The sequence below is a fragment of the Pelophylax lessonae genome (assembly GCF_965119305.1).
Source record: "Pelophylax lessonae genome assembly, chromosome: 12".
NCBI lineage: Eukaryota > Metazoa > Chordata > Amphibia > Anura > Ranidae > Pelophylax > Pelophylax lessonae.
This window is the reverse complement of record NC_138779.1, coordinates 56,011,164-56,031,457: the sequence shown is the minus strand read 5'-3', so window position 1 is coordinate 56,031,457 and position 20,294 is coordinate 56,011,164. Positions and strand designations below refer to the sequence as shown.

General features: G+C 48.4%; 1 protein-coding gene across 2 annotated transcripts in view; it reads left to right on the top strand.

Annotated features, from left to right (window-relative positions):
• The window catches only part of LOC309568513 (uncharacterized protein), an 81,861-nt gene extending 65,149 nt beyond the window's left edge, over positions 1-16,712 (top strand). For both annotated transcript variants that reach the window (XM_082274193.1, XM_082274192.1), the window contains 10 exons: positions 2,221-2,237; positions 4,525-4,582; positions 6,486-6,578; positions 7,331-7,391; positions 8,413-8,526; positions 12,074-12,131; positions 13,264-13,332; positions 14,661-14,724; positions 15,722-15,793; positions 16,070-16,712. In XM_082274193.1, coding sequence (XP_082130319.1) covers positions 2,221-2,237; positions 4,525-4,582; positions 6,486-6,578; positions 7,331-7,391; positions 8,413-8,526; positions 12,074-12,131; positions 13,264-13,332; positions 14,661-14,724; positions 15,722-15,793; positions 16,070-16,147 — 684 coding nt within the window. In that variant the 3' untranslated portion in view covers positions 16,148-16,712. The remainder of the gene's footprint in view (positions 1-2,220; positions 2,238-4,524; positions 4,583-6,485; positions 6,579-7,330; positions 7,392-8,412; positions 8,527-12,073; positions 12,132-13,263; positions 13,333-14,660; positions 14,725-15,721; positions 15,794-16,069) is intronic.
• The last annotated feature ends 3,582 nt before the right edge of the window (positions 16,713-20,294 follow it).

The following is a 20,294-nucleotide window of genomic DNA, read 5'->3' as shown; positions in this document are numbered from 1 at the left end:
GAGAAGCTGTACCCAAATAAAATCGATGTCCTTTTTTTCCCACAAATAGATCTTTCTTTTGGTGGCATTTGATCACCACTGCGATTTTTTTATTTTTTTTATATGTTTTGCCCTATAAACAAAAAAAAAAAGCGACAATTCTGAAAAAAAAATATTTTTTTTACTTTCTGCTATATAACATTACCAATAAAAAAAATTTAAAAATCAAATTTTTTCATCATTTTAGGCATGTATTCTGCTACTTATTTTTGGTAAGAAAAAATCCCAATAAGTGTATGTTAATTGGTTCGTGCAAAAGTTATCGCGTCTACAAACTAGGGGAAAGATTTATGTCTTTATATATATATATATATATATATATATATATATATATATAATATATATATATATATATATATAATATATATATATATATATATATATATATATATATATATATATATATATATATATAAAAAAAAATTTTGTTAATAGTGATGACGGCGATCAGCAATTTTTAGCAGGACTGCGATATTTCAGCGGACAGACCGGACACCCAACGGTCAATTTTGACACTTTTCGGGGGGACCAGTGACATTACTACAGTAATCAGTACTTAAAAATATGCACTGTTACTCTACTAATGACACTGGCAGGGAAGGGGTTAACACCAGGGGTGATCAAAGCGTTAAATGTGTTCCTAAGGGATGCTTTCTAACTGTGGGGGTGGGGATGGGCTTTCTGCATTTACACAGAGACCTATGTTCCTAAATAAGAGGAACACAGGATCCCTGTGTTCATAACTGACAGAACTCCTGTGTTTACAAACCGACGTTCTGACTCCATGAGGGGCGATCGTAAATGCGCGGCGGCAATTGCGGCCACCAGACCAGCTGATTTGCTCCCCCTGTGGCCAATGGGTGTGCGCACGCGCTCCCGCTAGCGGTCCCACGAAGTGACTTACATGTACGTCCTTTCACAGGACTGAGCCGAACTGCCACTCCTCCTATTGCATACATTTAAATATAAATCTGGCAAGGTGGGAGCCCCTCATAATGGGCACAGCAGGTGTGCAGACCCAGGAACTCAGCACAGGGATGGTAGGAGCTCCTCACAATGGGCACAGCGGGTGTGCAGACCCAGGAACTCAGCACAGGGGTGGTGGGAGTCCCTCATAATGGGCACAGCAGGTGTGCAGACCCAGGAACCCAGCACAGGGGTGGTAGGAACCCCTCATAATGGGCACAGTAGGTGTGTAGACCCAGGAGCTCAGCACAGGGATGGTGGGAGCCCCTCATAATGGGCACAGCAGGTGTGCAGACCCAGGAACCCAGCACAGGGGTGGTGGGAACCCCTCATAATGGGCACAGCAGATGTGCAGACCCAGGAACTCAGCACAGGGATGGTGGGAGCCCCTCATAATGGGCACCGTAAGTGTGCAGACCCAGGAACCCAGCACAGGGATGGTGGGAGCTCCTCATAATGGGCACAGCAGGTGTACAGACCCAGGAATTTAGCCCAGGGATGATGGGAGCCCTCATATTGGGCACAGCTGGTGTACAGACCAAGGAGCATTTAGCACAGGGATCGGGGGGGGGGGACCCCTAATAATGGGCACAGCAGGTGTGCAAACTCAGGAGCTCAGTACAGGGAGGGGGGGAACCTCTCATAAAGAGCACAGCAGGTGTGCAGACCCACGAACAGAGATCTCATCAACAGCAGAAATCATCATAATTAAAAACGTTTGATTCCATCTGGCGATTATTCATTTATTTTCAAGTAAAAGAAGTTGTTTATAGAGAGTGTGATTAATTTCTCAGGTCAGGTTTCCCAATGGTGACAATAGACCATGCCTCTATGATGTGCGTTGGAACAGCCACTTGTGCTGTAGTCTTCATTGGAAGCCCGTGTGACAGGGTGACAACACAAGAGCACAGCTGGAAACCAAGGTCAGAGGGTTGTCACCCTATCACAGGAAGTGCCTCAACAAGGATCTTTATGGCAGGATCATCAGGTATTATTTTAATGAAAGTTGCAGAGATTTAAAAGAATTGAAATTACTTTTTGAAACGCCTTCCATGTGATTTTAGTAATGGGGTTTATAAATCTGCAGCAGACAGATGACAATATTGTGGGCCATTCCTTTTCTTTACAGTTTTGTATCCTCTTGTTCTCTGTCCTGTTAGAGCACAAGGTAACAACATGCATTAATGACATCATTTCTGTTTCTCTCCTCGGCAGGGATTGGCTGGGAGCAGGTGAGTCTATTTTTGGTTGACTTTTATTTTTAGAAGGTTTGGCTCAGGCGGAGCAATGGGAGTTTAATGTGCTCTGCTCCTGCATGAGCTTTCATATACGCATGCCAAATGTTAAGACACATGGGTTGTAAGGGCTCCTTTACATTTGCGGTGCCTTATGAAGAGCGATCCAGAGGGTGTTTCACAGGCAGTGGGGAGGCATTAATGTTGCACCATCAGCGGCTATTTTAGTGTGCCTTGCATGTGGTGGCGGGACGGTCCTATTCGGTTGAGTAGGTTGCGATCAGTGGGCAGTATTGCCTGGCGGGCATGAGTGCATGACAGCAGGGATACTTTTGGCTGCATTTTGCATTGCAGATGTGACCTTTGTACTTTTCTGTCCACTGCCTTTGCAGCTTCAGGGGAATCTATTGGGGAAGGGGGCAATAAAAATGTGACCCAGCTGTTTTTTTTTTTTTTTACCTCCCCAACCCCAAGTGTTAACAAGGCCTAAGGGTAGTTTGCTTGTATTCGGCTATTTTTAACTCTACAACCGCATGTTATGGTTAGGTTACTTAAAGATCATGTCAAATTTTAAATTGGAGCAAAACATAACCTCATTATTACATTCTGTGTAAAAACGTCACCATTCATGGTCTGCAGTCCGTCTGTGGCCTCGGCCTTGCCCCGTACTCACAATATCACAGCCGGTCAGGGTTCTCTTGCTTTATTCAGTGCTGTCAGTGTAACATACTTGCAGTGGAAAATCCAGAGATGACCTAATCGGTGCACTGCTGCTCCTTTGTTGTCCAATCACAGACAGGGGCGGGTCTGTGACCAGGCTGTCCTGCTTACCTGCAGCGTCGTTTACAGGGAAGACCATGACCTGGCTGTGTGCTGTATTCTATAGGGGAGTCCAGGACCTGACTATGTTGCCTGGAAGGGGTGCCAGAATTGAAGCACCAGCTGAGCAGGCCTACAATCAGCTCCCATGTATGTATTTCATCCATGCAGGGCCGTAGATAAGGGGGTAACACCAGTCCTCCTGTACAGGACCTAGAACCAGCAAGAGGAATTCAATGTGGGCAGGGAGGGTGATCGGCGTGGCAGGGGGGGCAATTACTGAAACTGATCCCTGTATGACTCTCTGCAGCAGCTAAAAGCTGGCTTCTTCCCCATCTCCCTCCTACTGGCTTTCAGCTTCTGCAGAGAGAGCCATACAGGGGAACAGTTCCAGTATTTACCCCCGCCACACTGATCAAGCTCCCTGTTCACCATAAGTTTTCACCTGCCAGGCCCCCCTGTGTGCTTCCCCTACCCCAGCAGTGCTGCCGGCTTCCCTCCTCTCCTTACTGCCGGCGGGTGCAAGCGATAGGATTCTTCAGGATGGAGAGTGGGGGAAGAGTCCACTAAATACCGGTATGTCATATTTACCAACCCTTCCTTTCCTGAATGAACACAATGAGTGATTGGTACTGATCACTCACTGGGCTCATTCATAACTGAAGCATGGCAACCTGTATTTATTTGGGTGGGGGCCCTGTCAGGTTGGCTGTATGGGGCCCCGTGGTTTCTTTCTGCATCCATGTATTCAGACATTAGGATATAATGCACCATCCGGGAAAGCAGTGTGCTGCGGATTGAACGGCTTTTGCTCCATACATTACCAATAAAAGAAAGACACAGCAGAATCCATTCTATCATTTATCTCTATACATTCTCTGCCTCTCCGGCCATAATAGACTTTCTCTTTATCATTTTGTTTTCTAGAAATGATAATGAATTTCCTTCTCCAGCATCTCGCTACCCTCGTCCTCCGTCCTCCCCATTCTCCTTCGGCTGAACGATATCTGCATTTTAATAACATCAGAAAACCTGGTATTGTTTTCCATTCAGTTCCCTCCCGTTTGCGTCGTTTTATGGGTGAATTAGGCGACGCTCGTGATGCAGCTACTCCACTCGGCCCAGGCGCCGGCACGGGCAGCGTCTTGCAAATTGCTGTTTATTATCCGACGTGTCGCCTTTCTGGGGAATGTGATGAGCCGAGGGTTTCTGAGCCCTGCGCTCCGCGCACAACTCATTCGCCAGCCGTCTGCAAATGCTGCTAAAGCATTCATGAGCTGCTCCTCTTTGCCGGGCATTTAAATTTAATTGCGCTCTTTATTAGGTCATTTCCGGGACTGATTGGAAACGCTTATTGAAAACGCTTCGACTGCTCATGTTGTATGTGCAGCACAAGGCTGCTCTTTAACCCTGTGACAGCTGGATCCTACTCTAACATCTAACATACGTTGTTTTATTTTTCCAGCGCCATCGTGTCGGCGACGCTGAAATGTCTGATGAAGTTCTACAATTTGACGGATGATGTAAGTCTGATTTATTATTGTAATGATGTTATCCTGATTTTATTAAAATGGTATTTTTATGACTTTTTACAAAATACAACTGTAAAGAAGTGGCATCAATATATAGCATGGATCTCCAAACTATGGCCCCCCCGGGGCCACATCTGACCAGCTAGGGAATTTTATCCTGCCAGCAGCTAGGGTCAATGGGGATCCTCAGACTTGCACAGACTGAGTACTCAGATCAGTTGGTCTCTGCTTTTGATGGGGGACCCTGATGTAAGGGGGGTCTCTGATGAGGACCCTGATGTAAGGGGGGTCTCTGATGAGGACCGTGATGTAAGGGGGGGCTCTGATGGAGACCCTGATGTAAGGGGGGGCTCTGATGGAGACCCTGATGTAAGGGGGGGCTCTGATGGAGACCCTGATGTAAGGGGGGGCTCTGATGGGATCCCTGATGTATGGGGGGCTCTGATGGAAACCCTGATGTAAGGGGGGCTCTTATGGGCATCCTGATTTAAGGGGGGCTCTGATGGGCACCCTGATGTATGGGGGGGCTCTGAAGGGGACCCTGGTGTATGGGGGGGGCTCTGATTGGGACAGTGATGTAAGGGGGCTCTGATGAGGACCCTGATGTGGGGGGTGAAATCAGATCGGAACCCTGATGTAAGGAGGGGCTCTGATGGGAACCCTGATGTATGGGGGGCTCTGATGGGGGGACCCTGATGTAAGGGGGGCTCTGATGGGGGGACACTGATGTAAGGGGGGGCTCTGATGGGGGACCCTGATGTAAGGGGGGTCTCATCTGCATGACCATAGCCCCCCCCCCCCCCATCCTCCCAGAGTCCCAGAGAATGCAGAAGGAAGCCAGGTTGTGCTGGTGCACTATTGTGGCTTGTGGTGCACTGTGCTGCTAAAGGTTATCTAACAGCACAGCAGTAGCTGCCTGCTTTGCAGCTGGCTTTGTCTAATTGAAACTTCAGACCAAGCCATTTGATAAGGGGAGGAGTCATTGCGATCGTTGCAGAGCTCTGTAAAGCAAAAGCTTGTTCACTACAGACTCTTCCTGCTGGCTTGAAACAAGCATACAAAATTTTGGTCGCCGTGATTTTATAATCACGTGATTAAGAAAAAAAAATGGTTTTCGATTTATTTATTTTTTTAATTCATGATCATTAATTTTTCTAAATACATTTAATGCTTGCGCTGTCACCAACATATAGCATACATTGGCTGCAGATGGGGGGGGTTGACACACATACCCGCCTACTACCGTAAAGCTTGGCCTATGGTAAATTGAGGCTACTGAAGTTTGTCACCGCGGACACCTGCTGTTTAAAGGCTTCCCATGTTGGGTATCTATATACTCTGCACAACCCATCTTTTATATTTTACCATAAATTGGGAAATGTTTTATGTTTGTGTGCCCTAACATTAATTTAAGTGTATTTTTTACTGGAATTTTAGCCTTAACATGTTAATGTCATTTCAAAATTCATTTTCAATATGTTTACATTGGTTCGGTTACACATGGCTATTTAAAGACAGCAGGCTGGCAATAAAAAGCAGACTTTCTGTTTGCAATGGAAAAGTCCACTTTAAGGATAAAAAAGGTAAATTTGTATTTTATAAAAAAAAAAGATTATTTATATGTGGTGCTTTACCAAACCAAATAACAAAGTGAGTGCAGAGTGAGTTTTTGTCTCCCTCTAGTGGTTAATCAACAAATATCTTTGTTTCTTACACTTCCTATAAAGAAGAGCGAGGATGTGAAAAAATACAATAAAATATATTATTTCAATGTGAACACTAAACTCAAAATATGTGCTCAATAATAATAATAATACATTCAACTTTCCCTTTCAATATAATAATCCTTCATAGGTGTATCTGTATTATCTTATTATTATATTTCTGTTTTTAGGATCTTCCAAAGACTGTGCAGCCAAATTTTATTCTAGACGTGGAGAAGGAGGAGCTTTTCATCACAGCCGGATTGCAGGACCGAGTTGTTCAGGTGAGAAGATATTAAAGCTGCCTCTGGATGGACCTTGTGTGGTCTAGGCACCATTCCAACTAGCTGCAGTGTTTATTACCACCCCCCTGAAAAGCAATCCACAGAGAAACATATTTTATAGGACAGTGAAAGAGTGAATGGACACTCTCACTTTCTCTTGCGTGCTCTCACTCTCTCTTGCGCGCTCTCGCTCTGTCTTGCGCGCTCTCGCTCTCTCCCTTGCGCGGTCTCGCTTTCTCATGCGTGCTCTTGCTCTCTCTCTCTTGTGCGCTCTCTCTTGCGCGCTCTCACTCTCTCTTGCGCGTTCTCGTTTGCTCTTGCGCACTCTCTCCCTTGCGCGCTCTCTCCCTTGCGCGCTCTCGCTCTCTCTTACGCGCACTCACTCTCTCCCTTGCGTGCTCACTCTCTCCCTTGTGCGCTCTCGCTTTCTCATGCGCGCTCTTTCGCTCTCTCTTGCGCGCGCTCTCTCCCTTGCGCGCTTTTGCTTTCTCTTGCGTGCTCTCGCTCTCTCTTGCGCGCTCTCTCCCTTGGGCGCTCTCGCTCTCCCTTGCATGCTCTCGCTCTCTCCCTTGCGCGCTCTCTCCCTTGCGCGCTCTCGCTCTCTCCCTTGGGCGCTCTCGCTCTCCCCTGCGTGCTCTCGCTCTCTCCCTTGCGCGCTCTTGCTCTCTCCCTTGCACTCTCTCTCTCGATATCTCAGTAATGAGCTCTATAATCTATTGTCATATAATGTGCTTAGTTTTTTCCTTTTATAGGTTTATGAAGGTCTAATCTACATGGACTTCAGCAGACCAATCATGGAGGAGCAGGGTTTCGGTATGTGCTTTACTTACTCTGCAGAGAGACTTGGAACTCCCCCAGGCCACACTTCTTGTGCAAGGATGAGTGCTGTGATTTTGCTTAGGCAGAAACTCCCAATTGCTCTCACTTAGGCAAAGTTTGCTTAAAAAAGAACAAACTTTTTTTTTATTTAAAGGCTTTTGGGTGTCTTTAGAGTAAATTAGTATATTTCATTTCAACTTCTTTGTGTGTTTGATGATTATTCATAGCCCGATGCTTAATTTCATTTTACTTTTTTCTTTGAAAAAATAACAATAGGGGTTAGTGAGAGGCCTTTATTGCCACAACAATAGGTTCAGGATGGGCAAGAGGAGCTTCTGTAACACCCAGAAGCCATTAAAAACCTATTTCCACCCTAAAACCTCCTTAAATCTGACCTCCAGCCTTCCTTTCAGGCCTGCACAGTTGCACAGGCTCCTCCCCTGTACTGATTTCACTGCACACTGTGAGCTTCTCACAATGTGCATTAGAAGGTGCAGCAAGTGAGGTAGAGCCCGCCTCATTTCCTGGCTATCATCTAGCAGCCCTTCCTCCCCATTTAAAAAATAAAGCAAAAACTCCTCCCAAGAGACCACTGCTTGCATCAGGGCGGAGGTCTCCGGGGAAGAGTACTGAGGCATGTACAGCATCTTGCTGACCCCTCCACCAGCCATGACCTGCCTGCAGTGCATAGAGAAGCACAGAGACCCAGTGACTGAGATTAAAATGAGGTACACAATAAAAAAAGAAAAGGTGTTTTTTTTTTTTTTTTTTTAAATGTCATTAAATGGAAAGGAGGGGGAGGAATTAGAGAAGGCAAATTAAAATAAGTAGAATACACTTCAGCTTTAAATGTAAAGTTTGCTCACCCTTAGGGTGTCTATTTACAAAATGTTTTCAGTTGAAATTTCCCAATCAGTGTGAATCTTGGGTGAAAACATTTCTGCAATGCCTTTGTCCATTCCCTTCATGTGAGGAAGTTGCTGATGCCATATTATGTATCTCTGATTTGCTGCAGGAAATTATGCCAGCATGGACATTGGCTGCGCCCCTCCATTTTGGCTGGCGTATCTTCGGGATCCGAGTGATTCTGGCGTGATCCATAACAACGTCCGACAACGATGGCTGAGCGGTGAGCATCTGCCGGGGGCTTTCTATCCAATACAACAAAATCCGGCACCCATCAGCTAAATCCTCCTTACCTGGCTCTGATTACAGTACATTGCGGTTACTCTGGGATATGGCACTTCATACCGTCTGTACCACCTACAGCTGCCCTGGTTAGGGCACTTTATATGGCCTGTACCCACCTATCTCCCTCCCTAGTTATGGCACTACATAGGAACTTAGACCCCATTAGCGTCCCAAGCTATGGCACATCATACTCCCTGTACCCCCCCTATTGGCAGCCCTGGTTATGGCAGTTCATACGGCCTGTACCCTCCTATTGGTGCTCCCGTTTATGCACTTCATACTGCCAGTACCCTCTATTGGTATCCCTAGTTATGGCACCTAATACTGCCTGTACCCCTATTGGTGTCCCCGGGTTATGCGACTTCATACTGCCTGTGTCCCCCTATTGTTGTTCCCCGTTATGCATTTCATACTGCCTGCACCCCCCTATTAATGTCCCCGGTTATGCACTTCATACTGCCTGCACCCCCTACTGGTGTCCCAGGTATGCACCTTATACTGCCTGTACCCCCCTATTGGTGTCCCCGGTTATGGCACTTCATACTGCCCACACCCCCCTATTGGTGTCCTAGGTATGCACCTTATACTGCCTGTACCCCCCTATTGGTGTCCCCGGTTATGGCACTTCATACTGCCTGTACCCCCCTATTGGTGTCCCAGGTATGCACCTTATACTGCCTGCACCCCCCTATTGGTGTTCCCAGTAATGGCAATTCATACTGCCCGCATCCCCCTATTGGTGTCCCCGGTTATGGCACTTCATACTGCCCGCATCCCCCTATTGGTGTCCCCGATTATGGCACTTCTTACTGCCCGCACCCCCCTATTGGTGTCCCCGGTTATGGCAATTCATACTGCCTCATACAAGTCTCATCTTCAGTAAGGAAAATACTCACACCAACCAACCAACCAGCAGTGTTCCAGGCCTGGGGGTGGGTGCCGTGGAATGGGTGTTCAGGTACTGGGGGTGGGTGCTGAGGAATGGGTGTTCCAGGCCTGGGGGTGGGTGCCGAAGAATGGGTGTTCAGGTCCTGGGGGTGGGTGCCGAGGAATGGGTGTTCAGGTCCTGGGGGTGGGTGCCGAGGAATGGGTGTTCAGGTCCTGGGGGTGGGTGCCTAGGAATGGGTGTTCAGGTCCTGGGGGTGGGTGCCTAGGAATGGGTGTTCAGGTCCTGGGGGTGGGTGCCTAGGAATGGGTGTTCAGGTCCTAGTGGTGGGTGCCTAGGAATGGGTGTTCAGGTCCTGGGGGTGGGTGCAGAGGAATGGGTGTTCAGGTCCTGGGGGTGGGTGCCGAGGAATGGGTGTTCAGGTCCTGGGGGTGGGTGCCGAGGAATGGGTGTTCAGGTCCTGGGGGTGGGTGCATAGGAATGGGTGTTCAGGTCCTGGGTGTGGGTGCCTAGGAATGGGTGTTCAGGTCCTGGTGGTGGGTGCCTAGGAATGGGTGTTCAGGTCCTGGGGGTGGGTGCAGAGGAATGGGTGTTCAGGTCCTGGGGGTGGGTGCCAAGGAATGGGTGTTCAGGTCCTGGGGGTGGGTGCCTAGGAATGGGTGTTCAGGTCCTGGTGGTGGGTGCCTAGGAATGGGTGTTCAGGTCCTGGGGGTGGGTGCAGAGGAATGGGTGTTCCAGGCCTGGGGTGCGTGCCGAGGAATGGGTGTTCAGGTCCTGGGGGTGGGTGCCGAGGAATGGGTGTTCAGGTCCTGGGGGTGGGTGCCTAGGAATGGGTGTTCAGGTCCTGGGGGTGGGTGCAGAGGAATGGGTGTTCAGGTCCTGGGGGTGGGTGCCGAGGAATGGGTGTTCAGGTCCTGGGGGTGGGTGCATAGGAATGGGTGTTCAGGTCCTGGTGGTGGGTGCCTAGGAATGGGTGTTCAGGTCCTGGGGGTGGGTGCAGAGGAATGGGTGTTCAGGTCCTGGGGGTGGGTGCCAAGGAATGGGTGTTCAGGTCCTGGGGGTGGGTGCCTAGGAATGGGTGTTCAGGTCCTGGTGGTGGGTGCCTAGGAATGGGTGTTCAGGTCCTGGGGGTGGGTGCAGAGGAATGGGTGTTCCAGGCCTGGGGTGCGTGCCGAGGAATGGGTGTTCAGGTCCTGGGGGTGGGTGCCGAGGAATGGGTGTTCAGGTCCTGGGGGTGGGTGCCGAGGAATGGGTGTTCAGGTCCTGGGGGTGGGTGCAGAGGAATGGGTGTTCAGGTCCTGGGGGTGGGTGCCGAGGAATGGGTGTTCAGGTCCTGGGGGTGGGTGCCGAGGAATGGGTGTTCAGGTCCTGGGGGTGGGTGCCTAGGAATGGGTGTTCAGGTCCTGGGGGTGGGTGCCTAGGAATGGGTGTTCAGGTCCTGGGGGTGGGTGCCTAGGAATGGGTGTTCAGGTCCTGGGGGTGGGTGCCTAGGAATGGGTGTTCAGGTCCTAGTGGTGGGTGCCTAGGAATGGGTGTTCAGGTCCTGGGGGTGGGTGCAGAGGAATGGGTGTTCAGGTCCTGGGGGTGGGTGCCGAGGAATGGGTGTTCAGGTCCTGGGGGTGGGTGCCGAGGAATGGGTGTTCAGGTCCTGGGGGTGGGTGCATAGGAATGGGTGTTCAGGTCCTGGGTGTGGGTGCCTAGGAATGGGTGTTCAGGTCCTGGTGGTGGGTGCCTAGGAATGGGTGTTCAGGTCCTGGGGGTGGGTGCAGAGGAATGGGTGTTCAGGTCCTGGGGGTGGGTGCCAAGGAATGGGTGTTCAGGTCCTGGGGGTGGGTGCCTAGGAATGGGTGTTCAGGTCCTGGTGGTGGGTGCCTAGGAATGGGTGTTCAGGTCCTGGGGGTGGGTGCAGAGGAATGGGTGTTCCAGGCCTGGGGTGCGTGCCGAGGAATGGGTGTTCAGGTCCTGGGGGTGGGTGCCGAGGAATGGGTGTTCAGGTCCTGGGGGTGGGTGCCTAGGAATGGGTGTTCAGGTCCTGGGGGTGGGTGCAGAGGAATGGGTGTTCAGGTCCTGGGGGTGGGTGCCGAGGAATGGGTGTTCAGGTCCTGGGGGTGGGTGCCGAGGAATGGGTGTTCAGGTCCTGGGGGTGGGTGCATAGGAATGGGTGTTCAGGTCCTGGGTGTGGGTGCCTAGGAATGGGTGTTCAGGTCCTGGTGGTGGGTGCCTAGGAATGGGTGTTCAGGTCCTGGGGGTGGGTGCAGAGGAATGGGTGTTCAGGTCCTGGGGGTGGGTGCCAAGGAATGGGTGTTCAGGTCCTGGGGGTGGGTGCCTAGGAATGGGTGTTCAGGTCCTGGTGGTGGGTGCCTAGGAATGGGTGTTCAGGTCCTGGGGGTGGGTGCAGAGGAATGGGTGTTCCAGGCCTGGGGTGCGTGCCGAGGAATGGGTGTTCAGGTCCTGGGGGTGGGTGCCGAGGAATGGGTGTTCAGGTCCTGGGGGTGGGTGCCGAGGAATGGGTGTTCAGGTCCTGGGGGTGGATGCCGAGGAATGTAGGGTGATGGTGGACACTGTGTAATGACCCAGCTGAGCGTCTTTCTTCTTGCAGGCGATTTAGAAGTTACTGAAGCCATGAAGATCTTTGCAGAGCTGACAGATAAAGCAAAGTAAGATATACACCAACATTTTCACCTGTGTGCAAAGCCCCAGATAGAAGCTGTCATGCAGCTTGACATCCAAGAACACCCAGCAGCTGAATATTTTCTCAAATGTTGCACATTCCTTGGGTGATGACAGCTTCAATCTGAGGCTTTTGACATACACTTTATTACCAAAAGTATTGGGACTCCTGCCTTTACACAGACATGAACTTTAATGGCATTCCAGTCTTAGTCCATAGGGTTCAATATTGAGTTGGCCCACCCTTTGCAGCTATAGCAGCTTCAACTCTTCTGAGAAGGCTGTCCACAAGGTTTAGGAGTGTGTCTATGGGAATGTTCGGCTATTCTTCCAGAAGTGCATTTGTGAGGTCAGGCACTGATGTTGGATGAGAAGGCCTTGCTTGCAGTCTCCATTCTAATTCATCCTAAAGGTGTTCTGTCAGGTTGGGGTCAGGCCAATCAAGTTCCTCCACCCCAAACTCACTCATCCATGTCTTTATGGACCTTGCTTTGTGCACTGGTGCACAGTCATGTTGGAACAGGAAGGGGCCATCGCCAAACTGTTCCCACAAAGTTGGGGTCATGAAATTGTCCAAAATGTCTTGGTATGCTGATGCCTTAAGAGTTCCCTTCACTGGAACTAATGGGCCAAGCACAAACCCTGAAAAACAACCCCACACCATAATCCCCCCCCTCCACCAAATGATCTGGACCAGTGCACAAAGCAAGGTCCATAAAGACAGGGATGAGTGAGTTTGGGGTGGAGGAACTTGACTGGCCTGCACAGAGTCCTGACCCCAACCCGATAGAACACCTTTGGGATGAATTAGAGCAGAGACTGTGAGCCAGGCCTTCTCTTCAACATCAGTGCCTGACCTCACAAATGCACTTCTGGAAGAATGATCAAACATTCCCATAGACACACTCCTAAACCTTGTGGACAGCCTTCCCAGAAGAGTTGAAGCTGTTATAGCTGCAAAGGGTGGGCCAACTCAATATTGAACCCTACAGACTAAGACTGGGATGACATTAAAGTTCATGTGCGTGTAAAGGCAGGTGTCCCAATACTTTTGGTAACAGTGTATATAAAATGCATTTTCCAATATTATGTCTATATATGATAATTCTGCCTTTTCAGGGCAGCGATGGAGCAGAAGAATTGGACTGAACTGGCCAAGCTAATGGACCGGAACCTGAAATTGAGACGGTAGGGTGGATCAGGAAAGTGGCATCATTCCCATTCACCAGATGCATAAACTGGCATATCATATCTGAGGCTCAGGGTCAGGGACAGTTTGTGAAAAGTTTGTTATTTAGAGATCCTGCCTATAACATCACTTTCTTTTGCAGGGTGGCAACACTTAGGGCTCTTTCACACGGTCCGCTCCGTAGGCGGATCCGTGTTGCTCAGCGGGGATCGATCCGCGATCCCCGCTGAGCCGGGCGGATGACAGCTCCGTCTCCGCTTGCAGAGCGGAGAGGGAGGTGTCTCAGCCCCCCGCTGCCCTCTATGGGGGATCGGATGAGAGCGGACCGCTTGTCCGCTCTCATCAGATCCGATCCGCTCCAATTACTGAACGGATGGAGAAATAGGGTTTCCATCTGTCCAGATTTCACGCACAGGATCGGATGCGGATGGCAGCGGGTGTCAGCGGAGGTGTCTCCGCTGACACCCGCTGCCCCATAGAGCTGCATGGTGGATCCGATTAGATCCGCCTAAAAAACTGACAGGCGGATCTGATCGGACCGCCCGTGTGAAAGAGCCCTAAACCACTATTTTGCAATTAGCAGTAGTGTTGTCAGCCTGCCGTGAGCTCCTTACATAATAATCCCTAATAGTTCCTCCCATTACTGCACAAGTTTGGCTCTAGGTGTATAGGAATAATGTGAAATGCTTATCTTATCTTTCACTTCTGCAGGCTGCACCCCCCCCCCCCCCCAAAGCCAATCACAGCCCTCCCTCTAATGTTATGTACAATGCAGGACCAGCAGCCTGCCCTGGAGTTGGGCTTTAAGATAATTGTACACAGTGAGGCATGATGGGAAGTATACTGCAGAATAGATTTGCAGAATACATCTGTTTTAAATTGGTGGGATGTACTTCTCCTTTAGGCCCCTTTCACACAGGCGGACCGTTCAGATCGCCTGTCTGTTTTTTTGGCGGATCTGAATGGTCCCCCCCATGCATCTCTATGGGGCATCGGATGTCAGCGGAGACATGTCCACTGACATCCGATCCGTCAAATCTGGACAGATGGAAACCCTATTTTCCATCCGTCCAGCGGATGGGATCGGATGAGAACGGACAGATGGTCCGTTCCCATCCGATTCCCCTATAGAGATGCATGGGGGACCTGACAGCTCTGTCTTTGCACACAGCACAGAGACACAGCTGTCATCCTCCTGCTCAGCAGGGGAACGGCGGATCAATCCCCCGCTGAGATAAATGGACTCCGTCCGATGGACGGATAGTGTGAAAGGAGCCTTAAACATTTCATTTACTCCACTGTTAATGACGATGATTCTTCACTCTAGGTCAATATTTACTGACGCCTGCCTCGGCCCCGGGAACCTGCGGATGATAGAAATCGCTAAACAGGTATTTTTTTCCTTTTTATTTCTTGAGAAAAAAATGATTGCCCCTGACACAGACATGGACTCTGCTCACACCCAGCACAAGTCCTGCTAGAAGTGCTCTGTCCGTAGTACCGGCTGCAAAGATTTGCCAGAATGCTGGACATTTATCTTCAAAATGTGACATGATGATGTTTATTGTATCACTTCACAGGTGACTGATCCCAAATAACCAAACAAAAACCATACATAAATACATAATCTTTTATGTTATCGCCAGGAGGGAGGAGTGCAGGAATACTATGGAGTGTCACTTGAGGTTGCTGACATTACATCCAAGATGGCGGCATCCATTAGCAGTCTTAGGGCTTTTCAATGTCTACACAAGGAAGGATTTTACAGATAAAATATGATAAATGCACATAAAATCTTCTGGGAATGTTTTGGTGACTGGGAATCTGTAGTGAGAAAAGTATGCTGGTTGCTCTCTTGGAACTCCTAGCTGCCTTCTTATCCAGTTTTAATGCTGTTTGAATCGCTGACCCAGAACAAGCATGCAGCAAGTGAAGTCCCAACTCCAGAGCTGCACACCTGTTCCTGTTCAGTTCTGGAACAAAGTCCTTTAGGCCAAAGTGGAAAAAGCCAAAGAGGTCCCCCTTCTTATTAGCTGTGATCTAGTTCAACAGCATGGACGGCAGGTCCTGCTCTTTTTGCACCCCCCCTGCTGAAATGCTGGAGGTGACCTCCTCTTTTACCTAGCCCTGTGTAAAGTAATTATTCTCACATTAATAACATTGCAGAAATGTCATCCTAATTATATCAATGGTGGCAAACCTTTCCTCTGCCTTTACACTTTGTACACAGAGACCTGTGGCCTCCATAGGGGACGCAGTTCCGGAACCTCATAGTGTGACTTTTGTGTCCTAGGCACTTATCTGAGTTTTGGGGATCAGTTTGTTGATTCTTAGTTGTTTGGGGTCAGTTTTTTAACAAAAATAAAAAAAGTAAATTTGTCTTTTCAGCACGGATGCGCGGTGAAGCTCCCAGGCAGTGGCGGCGCTGTTATTGGTCTGTGCTTTGATGCCCAAAAACTGGTGAGTTTATCAGCGTATTAGGCCCCTCCTTACACACTTGTATGCCCGGAAAGTCACATGACAATTCCTGTGTAATCTTCAAGTTGGACCATAACAGTGCAGGGATTACTTTGAAGTGGCACAGATATGAACGGTACTCACTGAAAATCATGGGGTACGACTTGTCATGCGACTTTTCAGTCCCAAGTCGCACACATGTGAAAGGGGCCATTTGAGCTTTCAATAAATGTTGCAGTTTTTTCAGCTGAACCATTTATTCTTCCTCTTTATGTTAAGGTTGAACTTAAGAAATCCTACCAAGAGGCGGGCTTTGTGTTCTGCCAGCTATCCCCTTACTGCCCCGGAGGAGTATAAGGCAAGCCGTTGGAAGTGTACAGAAGAGGACTCCACTTGGAGGAAAGAATGATTCAGCCAATGAGATGAAGAGAAACCAATGATGTAGGTGAGGCACATAGAGCCCCATACCTCACCGATGCCTCAGGTCCATGAGAATTTTATGTTACACGTGTCAATTTTTCTTTTCTGTTCTTTAGGCTCAGTATTTGCTATGAAAATGGAAAGTAACTTTTTGTTATGGTGGATAACATGTTTTATAGCTTGGGGAATTCAGCCTTTTAGTCTTAATTTATTGTGACAGCTAAGAGATAGAATTGTCTGTCTGTGTTGCTCAATAACAACCAATCAGAATCTCTGCATTGTTAATATTGATCAGTGTGGCAGAATCTACAATGCAGACTTGGGACATTTTTCTCTTTGAGGTCATCTGAATGCTAAGCGGTACATCCACTGCAGAACATGGCACGGCCCATTTATTAAGGCTAGGTTCACATCTATGCAGCTGCTGCGGTTTTCCGGTGCGTTTTGCATTTTAGAACACACAATTTTCATGCATTTTTACTTGTAGTTTTCATGCGTTTTTTTTTTTCTTTTTTTCTCTTTAACCACTTAAGCCCCAGAGGATTTGGCTGCTCGGAGACCAGGCCCTATTTTACGATTCGGCACTTCATGATTTTAACTGACAATTGCGCGGTCGTGCAACGCTGTACCCAAATGAAATTGACGTCCTTTTTTTCCCCACAAATAGAGATTTCTTTTGGTGATATTTGATCACCTGTGCGATTTTTACTTTTTGCGCTATAAACAAAAAAAAAAAAACGACAATTTTGAAAAAATAACAATATTTTTCACATTTTTTTATATGAAATTCTCAAAAAAAAAAAAGTAAAAATTAAATTTTTTTAACATCTTAGGCCAATTTGATTCCTGCTACATATTTTTGGTAAAAAAAAAAATCGCAAAAATTTTGATTAGTAAACGCAATAACTTTTGCGCAAACCAACTATGGGAAAGACTTATGTCATTTTTGTTTGTTTTTTTAACTAGTAATGGCAGCGATCTGCGATTTTTTATTTTTTTTGCGGGGCTGCGACATTGCAGCGGACAGATCGGACCCCTGACTGACATTTTTGGGGTTACCAGTGACATTACTACAGTAATCAGTGCTATAAATATGCACTGTCACTGTAAAAATGACACTGGCAGGGAAGGGGTTAACTATTGGTGATCAAGGGGTTAAATGTATTCCTAGGGGCGTGATTCTAACTGTGGGGGGGGGGGGCGTGGCTTGTGATGTAACCACAGAGACATTCGATCCTATATAGCAGGATCAAATAGCCTCTGTACTTACATCAGGGAGAATGACAGACGGCTGTGTTTACAGCAGCCATCCGTCCTTCTCCCTCTCCTGCGGGAGATCGCGACTGGCCAGCGGACATCGGAGCCGCCGGTCACACGCGTGGGGATGTCCGTGAATGAGTGGGGGCGGGAGCGTGCCTCCGTTCGCGCGCTCGCCCCCTACAGGTTCCTGGGCGAGTGACGTAGGTCTACGACGGTTTGCCCAGGAGGGGCTGACTGCCGCAGTAAATAGTCGTGCGGCGGTTGGCAAGTGGTTAACCATCTATGTATAGCCGGTTGTTAAGGAACGGTCCGGGAAGCCAGCCGCTGCGTCTTTAACAACTGATGGGTCATTAGCTGTCAGGGGGGTTCCCTGCTGATGGCTGAATGTACAAAAAAGAACTGCCGGCAATAAAAAAAAAAGGGGGAGGGCATGCTGGGCCCATGATGTCACAAGGGGTGGGGCCACTTAGTGACATTAATTGATGACCCCACCCTTCGTTAATTAGGAAATGTCAGTGGGGCCTTTGCATAAGGGGGGGGGTGGGGGGCTGGGATTTGAGGGCCTGTTATGCATTGGGGTGGGGACCCCATGGCGTTTTCTTCCCTATTTTTTTTTTTTACTGCCGGCAGTTCTTGTTTTACATTCAGCTGTCAGCGACTCATCGGTTGCTAAGGATGTGGTGGCCGGCTTAACAACTAGCTATTCAGTTTATTGGAAAAAAAAACGCAAGTGAAAACGCATCAAAAATGCACCTTTTGTGTGGGTACATTTAAATTCTATTACACACACAACACAATCTGCTGTGGGAAAAAAAAAAACCCTGACCCTTTTCTAAAAATGCACCGGCTGAAAAACGCATAGGTGTGAACATGTACCATAGGAAACCATGCTAAATGGACTGTAGTGCGTCTTCTCAAACTGTAAAACGCACTAAAAACGCATAGTTGTAAACCTAGCCTAAAAGAATAGGGGAAACGGGGGGGGGGGGGCATTTGGGGAATTAGCAGCTTTGGGCACCATGTGCAGGACATTAGGGGGGTATTGAGGCTGGCCATACACCTACAGATCCATTCCTCCATCCATGCCCTACGCTGAGTGTCAAACTGGCGGCCCTCCAGCCATTGTGGAACTACAAGTCCCATCATGCCTCTGCCTTGTAACTGTCAGCCTTTCAATGGCTCGTGGGACTTGTAGTTCCGCAACAGCTGGAGGGCCACCAGTTTGACACCTGTGCGGCGGTACAGCATGGATGGACGCATCTCCTACTGCAGCCAATGTATTCCGAATACCTGGACCAAGAAACAACTGATTGGATGCAGCTGCTTTTTGGCCAACAATTTTCCACTTAACTCTTCAATTTTTAGGCCCCTTTTATACTCGTGTGACTTGGGACTGCAAAGTCGCCTGACAAGTCGTACCCCATGATTTCCAATGAGTACCGTTCATATCTGTGCGACTTCAAAGTAGTCCCTGCACTACTTTGGTCCAACATTGATGCGACTTGAGGTCCATAGACCTCAAGATTACACAGGCATTGCTTCAAGTCACAGCAAAGTCGCATGACTTTCAGGTCTCACAAGTGTGAAAGGGGCCTTAATCAAAGGATGGCAGCTGGGAGGATGGTGACGGGGCCACCCACTGATCGACAGTCATCAGGAGCTGAACAGAATGGAATGATTAGGACTGGCCAAACACTTTTCCTGACAGATTCTTCCATCCATGCTATAAAAGTATGGATGGACCAATTCCCCGCTGGGTTCTTGTATTCTGGATAGCCTTAAGCTGGCCATACACCTGCCAAAAAATCGTTCCAAAATCTGTCATTTGGTACAATCGTCCGTTTTTCCTCCAGTTAATGGGCACAAATAGAAAATCGTTTTCAACTTTTCAGAGCCAAAAAATCGAAGGAACAGTTTTGAAAATCTGCCGGCCGATCGATAAATTGAAAGGTTAATGTGTTTCTCGGCCGGCCTGTTTGCACTAGTCATATGTGACAAACTGACTTCATTTCTGTCCATTGAACTATTTATTGTTCGAAATTTGGTCATTACATGATGGCACGATTGTCTGCTCTCGGGGCCGATTTTTCGTTTTTCGAAAATGAGTTTGCCACATATTTCGGCAGGTGTATGGCCAGCTTTAAACGGAAAAATTCCAGGCAGCAGAGGAGCCAACTGGGCCGCCCACAAAGCAAATTTCAGCTGGAACTAGCCGAAATTTACAGAGTATGGCCAGCTTGATATCTCCCCCTGCTGGGCTAATGTATTATGACAGCCACCACCAGCAGCCGTCAGAATACCCAAACAATGGTGACACTTATGTGGTGGCAGTTGCTGTTTTGCTTACTATTTTTGCCCGGTCCTTTAATTTTTTTCAATCGAAGGTTTGTCCACGAGGGGTGGCCACCCACAAAGCAAACTTTGTCCGATTCATCAAGAACTGGCCAAAATTCACACAGTGTATGGGCAGCTGTAGACAGATGTCACCAGAACCAGTGTCCCTACTGCCCCTCTTCTCCTGTTCTGGTGTCACCAGAACCAGTGTCCCTACTGCCCCTCTTCTCCTGTTCTGGTGTCACCAGAACCAGTGTCCCTACTGCCCCTATTCTCCTCTTCTGGTGTCACCAGAACCAGTGTCCCTACTGCCCCTCTTCTCCTGTTCTGGTGACAACAAGTGTTCTATTACCCAACGGTACCAAGACAATGGTTACCAGGACAAATAGGAGGGCGCCTCTCCTTGGCTGGGACAAAGACAGTAATAAACTCCTGAGATTCTAATCTCTCCCTACTCCATCCATATCAGGACACATGTTTTTCAGGTAGA